The sequence below is a fragment of the Musa acuminata genome, chromosome BXJ3-1 (genome assembly GCF_036884655.1).
Source record: "Musa acuminata AAA Group cultivar baxijiao chromosome BXJ3-1, Cavendish_Baxijiao_AAA, whole genome shotgun sequence".
Taxonomy (NCBI): Eukaryota; Viridiplantae; Streptophyta; class Magnoliopsida; order Zingiberales; family Musaceae; genus Musa; species Musa acuminata.
The window spans coordinates 8,522,850-8,535,750 of NC_088349.1; the positions used below are offsets into that span (position 1 = coordinate 8,522,850).

The window sequence follows — 12,901 nt, forward strand, 5'->3', positions numbered from 1 at the left end:
TCAACCAACCAAAGTCTGACATGTATTGGGCAAAAAGCGAGCGGTCTACAGTTACGCCAGCGTCAAAAGTAGTCAGTCGGATTCAACCCCGGAAGAACTAATTGGACGACACGCGTTGTGCCACCTATTGGATGCAATAAATCCTCCCCCGGTCGGTCGATTGGATACAAAAGGGCGAGGATGACTTCGCGGGAAGCCGGGGCGAGATAGACTGTTACAGGTATGGATTCATGCCCGAATTCTTGAATTAGGGATTGTGCTTCGAGATTTGCTACAAGCATCCGAAGAGCGCGGTGGGGAATTCCCATTTCCTAAGTCGCTCTCTCTCTCTCTCTCTCTCTCTCTCTCTCGTGTATGCCTTGCGTCGATCTTCGAGGACTCCACGTGGGCTTTCGATGCGAGACGGTCCTTTTTTGTGTACATTAATTCAGTCGTAGCGAGATTTCGATGCGTAAAACGGTGACGGTAGATGATCCACCTCGTTCCCATCTTTCTCATGATTCCCAAGAACATTTCTCCTTCCAATTCCAACTCGACGCTGCCTTGTGTGGTTCCGCTTTATTCTCGCCCCCTTGTCTTTTTTTCCCCGGATATCGGATGCGAAGGCAGGCAAATTAGGGTTCTAGAGTCCCCCAATTACTGTTTCATTTTGATTTTATTCTTTCATTTTGATCGTCTCATTAAGATTCCAATTACTTTTTTTTTATTCTACTGCTAAAAATTTGGATTTCCCTCCCCTCTATTCATGTGAGATCTTTCTGTCGCTATATCTTGTTTATTCTATCCATTCGTCTTTATGCTTGGAATCCAATTTGTTGTACGTAATCGATTAGTGGTTGGGTTGAATTGTTATTCCTTCCTGCATATTCTTTAAAATGAAGCTTTTTGTTCACGTCATTGAGGCCCGTGGTCTTCCTGTAATGAATATGAATGGGTCATGTGATCCCTATGTGAGATTGCAGCTTGGCGGTCGTAGGTCGAAAACTAAGGTCATCAAAAAGAACTTGAACCCTTTTTGGGATGAAAAGTTCAGCTTCCTTGTCGGGGAACTCAGTGAAGAGCTTACTGTCTCAGTTCTCAACGAAGATAAGTACTTTAATAATGATTTCTTGGGGAAGGTGAAGGTGTCATTGTTGAAGGTCTTGGACGCTGAAAACCTATCCCTGGGGACGGCCTGGTACCAGCTGCAACCCAAGAATAAGAAGTCGAAGAACAAAAAAAGGGGTAATATGCCGATTATCCTTCTCTGTTCTATGGATGTTATTCTCTAGCTGGAATTATTTCAGTTTAGTTAGCTCCAGCTTTCCCTCTCCTGATCATGTCTCTCCTCCCTTTCTTGGCTTACATATGGATTCTCTGGTTCCTGGTTCAGGTTCCAACATGTGGGGCCCTGGATATTAGTTCTTTTTCACTCGTTTAGTTGTATGAATTTAGTTTCTTAAAATGCTCAGATGTTCTTGATAGCTTGTAACCGTGTCAAGTCTCTATATCGTAGATGAATGAAAAGAGGCAAATATTAGGCGACCAAAGTTGTAAATGATATATAGTGAAAATGGATCATGAAATGGTTTTTGTGAATTCCAGATACAAATGTTCTTTCTTTACTGAATACCTATAACTGTACTAGTTGTTATTGCACATGTTTAGTCAAACATATGCATTTATTAATCAAGTAACTATTATCTGTTTATCTTGCATTTAAAATGAAACAATTGTAGATCAACAATTAAAAAATGATCTCCATTTACAGTTTCAATCGGTAAATTAGATTTAGTTTTAGCAAGTTCAGCAGCACATGCTCCAGCTTTGGTTGTTTTGTTAGAAGAAAAATAATAGAACAGGGGAAGGATAACCCGACACATGCAGATGTTAGTGTCTGGTAGTTCTCTAATCTTCATTGTATTGATAAGATTAAGTGTATAAATGGTGTCATTTAAGCTTTCCTGGCTCATCTCAAAACATAATGATTTTCACTCGATGTCCTTACGATCAGATAGAAATTTGTACCATGACGTAGTTCTTTTAGCACAGGCATATGCAATATTTAATGGTACTAAATATTTAATTTGTCCCACTTGTAGGGGAAATTTGTCTCACCATACAATTGTCCCCTAGAAATACTATCTTGGATGAATCTTCTATTGTCTCACAAGCACCTTCTGGTGATCTTGCATCAAGTTCAGAGACCTCCCAACTGATGAGGGAAGCGCCTTTGTGTACTTCTGGTGGCAAAATTGATTCATCTTCTTTGATGGATCTTGAAGAAACTAGAGCTACCAAGGAAAATAAGTCAAACACAACATCTTTTGTTGAGCTATTGTCTCAGATGTTCCGTGGGAAGAATGCAGAATCTGTTCCTTTAGCTGAAAATAGGGACCTTGATTCCTTAGAACAGTCAGAAGGGACATCTACGAAAGCGGATGTATGTGCTGACTCAGCTGACAATGTACCATGTGAGAACAAATTCGAGGAACTACTGGAAACTATGGCCTCAAAATGTCTCGGGTCTGATATGCCTGGGCATCTACCTGGTGGAATATTACTTGATCAATCTTACGCTATTGCACCAGGTGATCTGAACTCACTTCTTTTTTCACCAGATTCAAATGTTAGGAAATCTTTTGCAGAGCTTCAAGGAACTACAGATCTGCAAAGGGAACCGTGGAGGCTTCTTAATGGTGAAAGTAGTTTAAAGAGAGTGCTGACTTACACAAAAGCTGCAACTAAACTGATCAAGTCTGTGAGAGCTACAGAGGAGCAGACATATCTGAATGCAGATGGAAAACAGTTTGCAGTTTTAGCAAGCGTAAGCATTCCTGATGTTCCTTGTGGTAGCTATTTTAAGACAGAGATCCTCTATTTGATAAAGCCTGGGCCTCAGCTGCCATCAGCTAATCAATCATCACATTTGATTATATCATGGCGTTTAAACTTTCTTCAAAGTACAATGATGAAAGGCATGATTGAAAGTGGAGCAAAGCAAGGTCTTACAGAGAGTTTTGCCCAGTTTGCTGACATTCTTTCCAAGCATGTTAAACCAGTTGCTTTGGATGACTCTTCTTGCAGCATAGAGAAAAACTTGGTTCTACCAGAGATAAAACGGGAGTCTAGTTTGGGCTTGGCATTCCAGTTCCTCCGGAATTTTACAGTTCTACTCTCTCTCTTTGTAGGATTATATGTCTGTGCTCACATCCTAATAGCCAAACCTGGCACGGTTCAGGGGCTTGAATTTGTTGGACTTGATTTGCCTGACTCCTTCACAGAACTTCTAGTGTCTGCAGTTTTGACGCTTCAAGGGCAATATGTTCTAGAAGTAATAGGACGTTTTTTGCGTGCCAGAAAACACAATGGTATGACCTGTAATCCATCACATTTTTTTCAGGAATGATTTTTATTTTTATTTTTTGTCTCTTAAATGCTTGATTGAGGAGCTTCTGTGAAGAATGATCAAAACAAACATTATATATGTTGAGTTTCTGATCTATGCTTGTGCTAGAATATTGCTAACAGATCAAGAATTAGATTGAAATTAAGGCCTTAAGTATAACTTCCTGTTGCTGCTGAGCCTAAAGATTATTAGCAAATTCCCTGGTATATGAATGACACGTAGGTTCTGAAGATGGACTTTCAAGTAGATGCTGTAGCAAAATATATAAGTTATTAGATTTATCGTGCCTCCTATGTTCAGGGATCCAGTAATAGAAGAAAATTGCTAACAGATCAAGAATTAGATTGAATATTGCAAACAGATCAAGAATTAGACTGAAATTAAGGCCATAAGTATAACTTCCTGTTGCTGAGCCTAAAGATTATTAGCAAATTCCCTGGCATATGAATGACACGTAGGTTCTGAAGATGGACATTCAAGTTGATTCTGTAACAAAATATAGAAGTTATTAGATTAATCATACCTCCTATTTTCAGGGATCCAGTAATATAAGAATATGAATTTTCTGAAATTATCAGATTCTCCCTTTGCCGTAGTGTAACTGCGAATTTTACATAATTGTTATCTTAGGTTAGATACAGTGATTCCATTTTCCATAACCATGATTTCTTTTGTCTTTGTTTGCTAAAATACAAGTTTTGGTAGTTCAGTTAGACTGTATCTATAAAGAGCATTATTACAATATTGATCAGAATTAATTCCATGTGCCTGGCCATAAAAATACTTGGACATATTATTCTGTATGTGTAACAAAAAAGAAAAGCATTATTATTATTTTTTATTTGGATGGCTGAGATATGTCAAGCTATCACCAACATTCAGTCATTAGCAGATGTTATGTCCTGACTAATCTCACGACTTAGATCCCTACAGGAGGAACAGGTGACATATTTCCACACCTTCTGTTCATTATCTAAGTTGATTGTGAAGTACGATGACAAGCCGCATGCTCTTTTAGTCATATCGATGGGCAAGAACATTTATGAGAATGTCCTCGTCTTTCCCTCTCCCTTTGATATTCTCGTGTCTCCGATGGTGCTGATCGAGGGATCTTTTTATCTCTCTATATCTTCTGCCATTGAGCAAGCTGTTACAGGCTGAGGAATAAGTGATCGTGAATGTGCGATGGTGGAGATGGTGTGATCAATGGTGGTGGGGCTACTAGAGAGGCAGGTTGGAGTAGCAAGCAGGTGACGAGTCAAGCAGCACCTAAGGTGTGAATTTAAGCATAGATGGTTCAAGAGCAATGGTGGAAACTAGATGATTGGGAAGATGCAATGGAGATACTAATGAGGTTTTGGGAATTATCAAAATTTTCCGAGGAATGGTAATAATCGGTTAACCACCCTTTTTGCTTTCATAATGCAAGGTTTAATATTTTGATCTGGAAACTGTACTGATCCCCGGATGGGTCATACCATGTTTCTGTATTCCCTGTGCCAACTGAGGTGGGCCTGGCCAAAAGAAGAGGAGGAGGAGGAGGAGGAGGAGGTGGTGGTGGTGGTGTGGAGGAACCGGAGGAGGAGGAGAAGGAGAAGAGTGAAACAAACAAGATGTAACAACAATGAGGAGAAGGTGACAACATCAGCAGTGGAGGCTGCAAGCCAGAGAAAAGAGATGGGAAAATGGGAGGCTATCAACAGTTGCTGACAACTGTTTTCATCCAGAGATTAAAAAGATTAAAAAAATGAATTACTTGTTTCAACTGGATCGGACAAAATGGTTTGATCTATGCCCTATAGCTACGTGGACCATAGTGGACAATATGGTTGGCATATAAATCTTTTCGCAATGTATTATTTAGTTTTAACCAGATCTTAATACATGATCAGATTTATATGTTATTTGTATAATCTAACTGTTTCCATGCATTGAGATATGGTAGGGTTAACATTCTCGATTTGTGTGTAATGCCTGGATTTTTTTTTGCTGTTTCTCTGATATGAAGTCGAACTTGAGAGTATATTGAGAGGAAAGAAATGAAAAGCAAACTAGCGGTCGGTTAATTGTCATCTCAAATATCTAATAATTTATCAGTTGGAGAATGGGTAGTATTTTATTATAATTGCCCAGGAAGGTTATAAATTAAATTTTTTCCAACAATATAACTTTGCTAAAAATTAAGGATTGTTGTCTTGTAGTATGAGAGCTTGCTGATAGTATGTTAAGACTTGGCTTAGGTATATGTTTGTATGGATCAGAAGAGCACATGCAGAAACCTTTTTGGCATGGGACATACCAACCCATGCTGACCAGCATGGAGTCATTGCTTGTAATATACCTGCAGCATTAGATATAAAATAGGATTTCTTGCAGATTCACTTTAAAGTAAGTTCTCTTGTACAACTTTGCCACAATCTGCATAAAGCAATAGATAAACTAAGTTTTTTAAGAATATTAAGGCTGTAACACAAGGTAGTGTCCACCATCCAAACATGGCTAGTAGTTGAGTTTGCCACCTACTGCAAATTCAAAGTGTAGTTCTCTCATCTGTGAACTTTTTAACTTCCACTGATGAGACTTTCAGAATCTTGGTTTCTTTATCTATTTTTTCTCCTGCTAAAGGAACCATGTTTTTCTTCTTCAGTTGCTTGATTAAATAGCTGCATTTTCTGCACAGGTAGTGATCATGGGGTTAAAGCACAAGGAGATGGTTGGTTGCTAACTGTTGCATTGATTGAGGGAAGCAATATAGGAGGTGCATATTCATGTGGGTTCTCTGATCCCTATGTTGTCTTTACATGCAATGGAAAAACAAAGACAAGCACAATTAAGTTCCAAGCAGCAAATCCAGTATGGAATGGTAATTTGGTGAAATACCACTTCTTTCACTTTGTTTATTTGGATAATTGCAGTGATTTGGAAAGAAGCATATACATTTCTGTTACTGACTTTTCATGTTGGTATATAGATCTTGATACAGTGGACTTCCTATAATTGTTCGTACTTTGTTGGATCTGCAGAGATATATGAATTTGATGCCATGGATGATCCTCCATCTAGAATGGAGGTGGCGGTTTATGATTTTGATGGACCATTGGATGAGGCTATATCTCTTGGTCATGCAGAAGTCAACTTTGTGAAATCTAATTTATCAAAACTAGCTGATATCTGGATTCCTCTTCAAGGAAAATTTGCTCAAGCATGTCAGTCTAAGTTGCGTTTGAGGATTTTTTTGAGCAATTCAAGGGGCAATGGTGTTGTCACAGATTATCTAACAAAAATGGAGAAAGAGGTCGGCAAGAAGGTAAAAAACACATACAGTATGATGACACTGTTCTTGTGATTCTTCGTGTCTTCTGGCTTAGGTATCGGATGGTTAAATATGTAGATAAATCTGCGGTCACCTCAAACAAATTCTGCATTCCAGAAGCTCTTTGGTCTCCCACAAGAAGAATTTCTCATTAATGACTTTTCCTGTCACCTGAAACGCAAGATGCCTTTACAGGTACTTTATGTTTTCCTTATGTTACTTGATCTAGCTAATAAATTAGCACTGGTACACTCTGTGTCAATTTACTATTATGGAACTTTATTGATCTCAAAGTTTTTGATGGTTATGTATTTCAGAATGTATCCATAATATAATTTATGGAAAACTTGTTGGTTGGACCCACCATGGATACATTTATATAATTGCTAACACAAATCACTAAGGTGTGTTGCTTCTCAGTCTCTAATTTTTAACTCTTCTGTATATATAATACTAGCCTATTCGCTTGTGTGACATATGCAAGGTTCAGAAGATCAGGAACCAAATCTAAAGCGACATCAGAATTTGGGATCCTTTTCTGTCCAAATGGAGTCATTGAATTGGATGTTCTGGAATTGTAGGCCCAGACTGGGCTAGCAGCAGTCCTGGATCCATGGGAACCAGCTCAATTTGAGCAGCTAGTATATGTACAGTAGAAATGGAATCTTCCATTAATCCTGAAGTATTATTATGAGTAGCCAATATGTATTTTACAAGTGGAATCTTCTATGTGCTATGAAGAACTATGAGTAGTTTAAGCTGCCAGTGATGGATCGTGTTTAGGACACTAAGCTATATAGGAGGATGAAGATGAATGGAATGGAATGGAAATATAAATGTAAATGCACCTTTACTTGCTCTTTAAGCCCCATCCATATATTAAATGAAAAACAAGAGGAATGGATAGACATAAGGAGAACATATTGATCAACTATATAAGTTGGAAATTACATCAAAAATAACATGAACATTCTTTCTTTTTTAATGGGTAAATAAAATGAGAACCATTCACTTTACTATTGTGTCCAAGTGTCGTATCCATTTTGAGTAAAAGGTTCATTTTAATTGTTGACATGTCCAATAAAAGTGAGCCTATCTCAATATTTTTGTCAGCATGTTGGGTATTGAGATAAATCGGTCTTCACATTGCAATGATATATGTAATCCAGCTATCAAGTTTGCAGTCCATTGCACTAAAGGGTGTACTTCTTTTCTAACTGCTACTTAGCTTCTTCAGATTCAATGGTTGTGTATTTTAGAGTTCTGTTAAATGTTTTAATAATGATGCTTGAGCAGCTAAATGCATAGGATTTTTGCAGGGTCGGCTTTTCCTTTCTTCAAGAATTATCGGGTTTTATACGAATATATTTGGACACAAGACCAAGTTTTTCTTTCTCTGGGATGACATTGATGATATCCAAGTTATTCCGCCATCTCTGGCAAATGTTGGTAGTCCTTCTATGATTATAGTCCTATGGCAAGGTAGAGGTATGGATGCAAAGCATGGAGCAAAAGAAATAGACCAGGATGGAAGATTAAAATTTCATTTTCAGTCATTCGTCTCATTCAATGTAGCCAGCAGGTACTAGTTAGTAGTTTCTTTGTTTTATACTATTGGTACAACTTGTAGACTAACTGCTCAAATGAATCTTAATGGACATTTTTCTTTAATGTAATCCCAAACAGCTATGACTTCTTTTGTTTATTTATTTGATGTCATTTGTTTTGGAGGTACACTCACAACTCCTAGATCTATATAGTCCTCCTCAGTTGCAACTTTATATTGGCATATCAAAGCTTGCATCTGGAATAACTCATTTCTGACAGGACAACCATGGCATTGTGGAAAGCAAGATCTTTGAGTCCTGAGCAGAAGGTGCAACTTGTTGAAGAAGAATCTGAAGCAAAACACTTTCAAAGTGAAGAAAGTGGATCATGCTTGGGATTTGAAGATGTCAAAACGTTTGAGATCTATGCTGATGGCCTTCCAATGGCTGTGAGTTTTTTTTTTTTTTTTAACTCGGACATTGCCAATTGGACCAAATTCGTGTTTTCTATAAAAAAACAAAAATATTTTTAGTGAATACCATGCTGTTTGATGCTTTATCAGGCTAGTTTTGTAATGAATATATTTGAAGGAGGCCCATTGGAACAGAAGATTATGCAGAAAGTCGGTTGCCTTGACTATTCAGCCACACAATGGCAACCAGTTAAACTTGATGTATGGCAGAGGCGAATCGGTTACAAATTCGATGGTAATTTATCACGTTTTGAAGGGGAAGTGACCAGCACTCAGCAAAAGTATCCCTTGCCTAATAGAAATGGATGGATTGTAGAAGAGGTTGTCTCTCTCCAAGACCTCCTACTTGGTGATTGTTTCAGTGTATGTGCCTCAGCGATCCTGTCATTTTCATCCTTAGCATTTTTGAAGTTTAGCGGTTGATATGGAAGTTTACTGATCTGTGAGTAGTTTGGGATGCGTATTGCAAACACCTCTTATCCAACTTTGCTATTTGTATCCTGTATGCTTTTCTTTTGTTGTGTGAGCTTTGCGATTTCTTTTAAACAGCCTTTCACCATTTGAAAAATTAGCCAGTCTTGTGCACCTCAATAATTTCAGGAGTGTTCAAAGAGGAAGAGGTTGAAGAAGAAAACCATGTGCACTGTGTCATATTTGGAGAATATACTATAGAAATTGGAAATGGAAGATGACACATTGAAAATTTTTAGTGGAATATGATATGTTGCAGGATATAACTATTGATTGTCTTTTATTTTGCAGTATAACCACTTATATGAGTGTCTTGTGAAAAAACTTTACTAATTATAGTTTCAGTTTAGTGAAAATATGACCTTTCTTTTTCTTGTTTTTGCAGCTTCTACTGAAATACCGGATAGAGGATCTTCCCTCTGTATCCAAGGGATGCAGTGTTCAAGCATCCCTGGGAATTGCTTGGCTGAAAAGTACTAAACACCGAAAGAAGATCACAAAGAACATAATTACTGATACTTCTCTTCGCCTCAAAGAGATATTTTCTCAAGTCGAGAAAGAGCTACAAGATGGGAACCAGATTCTGTGATATTAGCTGAGCCCATTAATTTTGATACTATTAGACTTCAAAGAGGCTGCATGTTTATCTGATATTCAATATGGTTCACTGCTAATTTATCTGCTGAATTTGGAGGTATTTGAAATTAGATCAGCAAACAACCAAGACAGCTACATTTCTTTTCTAGCAACGGTGAGAGGATCATGGGTGTTTTGACTAATGGACTTGAATTAGACTCTAGAATATATTGGGTGTCATGGATCATCTTCGGTTGTCTCCTCGTTCTCATAGATGACATCAATCTTGCTGTCTTGAAACTCGGATATGCTTACGAGATTAAACCTGTCACTAAGATATGTTTACAGGATAAATGGAGGATGAGTATTCCAGTGAAGTTCTGGTTTGATCCTTTGGTGCACTGTAGCTGGAACTGTGATCGATTGAGACAATTGTGGCACATGCTGATTGTTGATGCTAAGAGAACAGTTGTTTAAACGATATATATCCGAAGGAAACAAAAGAAACCTTATTTTGCCTGCGAAAACCAACTTGCGGCTACACATTAGAGTATATGAATTTAGGTGTCATTAGAGTATATGAATTCCATGTATATCTCCGATACTATTGTGTTATATGATGTACCATGATTTTTTTTTCTGAAACGCAATTAAGTGAGAAATTTGCTTTAAGCAAGGTTTAGTTTATGCTGAAGATGAAAGTGAGAAATATGTGATGGAAACAAGAAAACATTAACATTTAGTACACAGCTGTTATTGTGCATAAATTAGATATACATCTAAGTCCTTCTCGGTTGTCTATTATCATTTGATCAACTATTCTTTTATTCCTTGAAAATATTTTTTATAGTTTGGAAAAGGGTTGAATAATGTTTATTGAATTCTGTTTAGTCCAGTTGTTTATTGACTTTGTTTGATTCAGTTAAAGTCAGATAGAGTTTTATTTAATATTTATTTATTATTAAGAGTCCATGGTGAATCTTAGGTGGAATTTTATAAATAATGATGTAACGCTTTCTTTTAATGAATCAATCAATCATTAAAATATTATTCCAGTTTGTTATGATAAACCCTAGGGTCTTATTACTGAAAGACGTTGATACCCTCGAAATGATCATTCTCTAAACAAAGCAAAGTTTTCCCTTCCTGTCCAATTTATTACATAATATAAGCATTTGATTCTGAACTTGCTTTTGTTGTTGAAGGACATGAAACATCTTAAAAATATAATTGCTCACCAGTGCTGATTTCCAGTTGTTAAAACATATGTTCCATTTTGCACTAATTTTTTACATTGTTCCAACCCGTGGCAAACTAACCTCTTTCTTCTGCTATCACATTCTAAGTTCTGACAGATGCTAAATTGCATCTCACAGCCATATTTTGTCTTGCTGGCTGGATTATCTAAAATATAATTCCCAAGAGAAATGAGGTTGATGATCTCTTGATCAAGTTCACAAATTCTCTCATCACAATTTCCCTACCAAAACACTCTGGAATTGTGTTCCAGTTCTCCAAATACAGCTAGCAACTCACAAACCCAATCATTTTATCTTTTTAAGAAAAAAATTATATATATATATATATATATATATATATATATATATATATATATATATATATATATATATATATATATATATATATATATATATATGCAAAAGCTCTAGTTTTAAGGTGTCAAATTGATATTTTGGTAATCATAGAACATATCAATTTGGAGTAATCTTTCATTCATAAGGTCTCAAAAACAAGTTGTTGATTGTATAAATTCAAGTTTTGTGTATTATTTGTTTATGAAAAGCTAAGTTGTTAATTGATTTTTTACTTAATATTTTAAAACGTCGATATACCTACATACATCAGATTCGTACCAATCGAAGTTTGTCACCTACGTGGGTCTGATACTCGAATCGACAATCCATACTCAAAAGCATCGAGAGAATCATCATCTTCACTTTTCATCGTATCCTGCTTGTCCTTTCGTCGAATGGAATTGGTGGCGGTGGACATCTCACATACCATGAGTGGAAGAAGTTGGTGATCTCGTGGCCATGAGAAGATGTCGGAGTCGTAGACACCACATTGCCTATTTTTGTGTTACTTGAGTTCCTAACCAACGGTTCAAATCAAATTCTGCTTCCCGAAAGAAGAGGTCAAGCAAAGATCTGTGTTTCCAGGCTGAAAATTTTAGCTTAGAGGCAGCTGCTTCTGTTTCAGAAGGATATAACAAGCTTGTGGTCGTAGAGGCCCATGTTTGATCTTAGCTTCTCATTTAATTGGCCCTTTGATTTGGTTTCTAATCCTCACTCGAAAGATTGCCATCTCCTCTTCACCCCCTCGAGAGAATTCCTGGTAACCTAACCTCTTCTGTCCCTTCCATATCTTGTTTCTAATCATTCCAATAGGTTAGTCGAAGTGTAATCTTCCTTGGACATGAAAAGTTTTTGCTGCATGTATTTTAGCTCCGTTCGTATGTTATTGAATGCTTCATTATGCTAAGTAGATGATCTTATTGGAACTCAGTTCATGCGTTCGGAACATGTCTTCCTAAAGCATGTCAGTTTGCCATGGATGGCACAATAACAAGCTCTTGCAACTGCAATCTACATTCCAATTGATGAAGGAAGCTTCATAGGCTCTTTCTTCCTTCTCATGCACCATCACTCCTACTAGTACTAACGACTCTTTGACTGCTTCCTTATGCTGAGTAGATCCTAAATGACGACCGAAGAATTGAAGCCCAGCAACAACGAGATAATCGAGAGATCACTAGTCGAGGATGCCAAGACTGACTCAATGGCCATCAGCTCGCCCCGCCACGGAGATCGCCGGCCGGTCCTCACCAAACAATCGAGCCAAAGGCTCAGTTGCCTGTGCTCGCCGACCACCCACGCCGGATCCTTCCGCTGCAGACTCCACCGGAGCTCTCTCCGCCCCTCCACCGGCTCCGTCGGCTCCGGGTTGTCCGAATTGGCTAGCAGGCTGAAGTCCCGATCGTAGGATCTCGGTCGCCGTATGCATCGTGCTCATGCCAAGAACGACGTTTCAGCGACGATCTGTTATTGTATGTCCGTGTACAGTGGACTGTATCTTGTGGTTTATGTGAACTGATCATGTCTCTCTCCTCCTC

At 37.8% G+C, this 12,901-nt stretch overlaps 1 protein-coding gene across 2 annotated transcripts; it reads left to right on the top strand.

Annotated features, from left to right (window-relative positions):
- The first annotated feature begins 108 nt into the window (after positions 1–108).
- Positions 109–10,450, top strand: LOC135629384 (C2 and GRAM domain-containing protein At1g03370-like). 2 transcript variants are annotated; one of them, XM_065136664.1, is made up of 9 exons: positions 109–220; positions 2,082–3,350; positions 6,069–6,251; positions 6,412–6,695; positions 6,780–6,896; positions 8,021–8,283; positions 8,529–8,697; positions 8,812–9,084; positions 9,578–10,450. In XM_065136664.1, the coding sequence occupies exons 2-9, from the start codon at positions 2,198–2,200 to the stop codon at positions 9,779–9,781; spliced, it is 2,646 nt and encodes an 881-aa protein (XP_064992736.1). In that variant the 5' UTR covers positions 109–220; positions 2,082–2,197; the 3' UTR covers positions 9,782–10,450. The 2 variants fall into 2 exon arrangements, with proteins under 2 accessions (XP_064992736.1, XP_064992735.1); XM_065136663.1 differs by having other exon boundaries at positions 176–1,224.
- Positions 10,451–12,901: the final 2,451 nt, after the last annotated feature.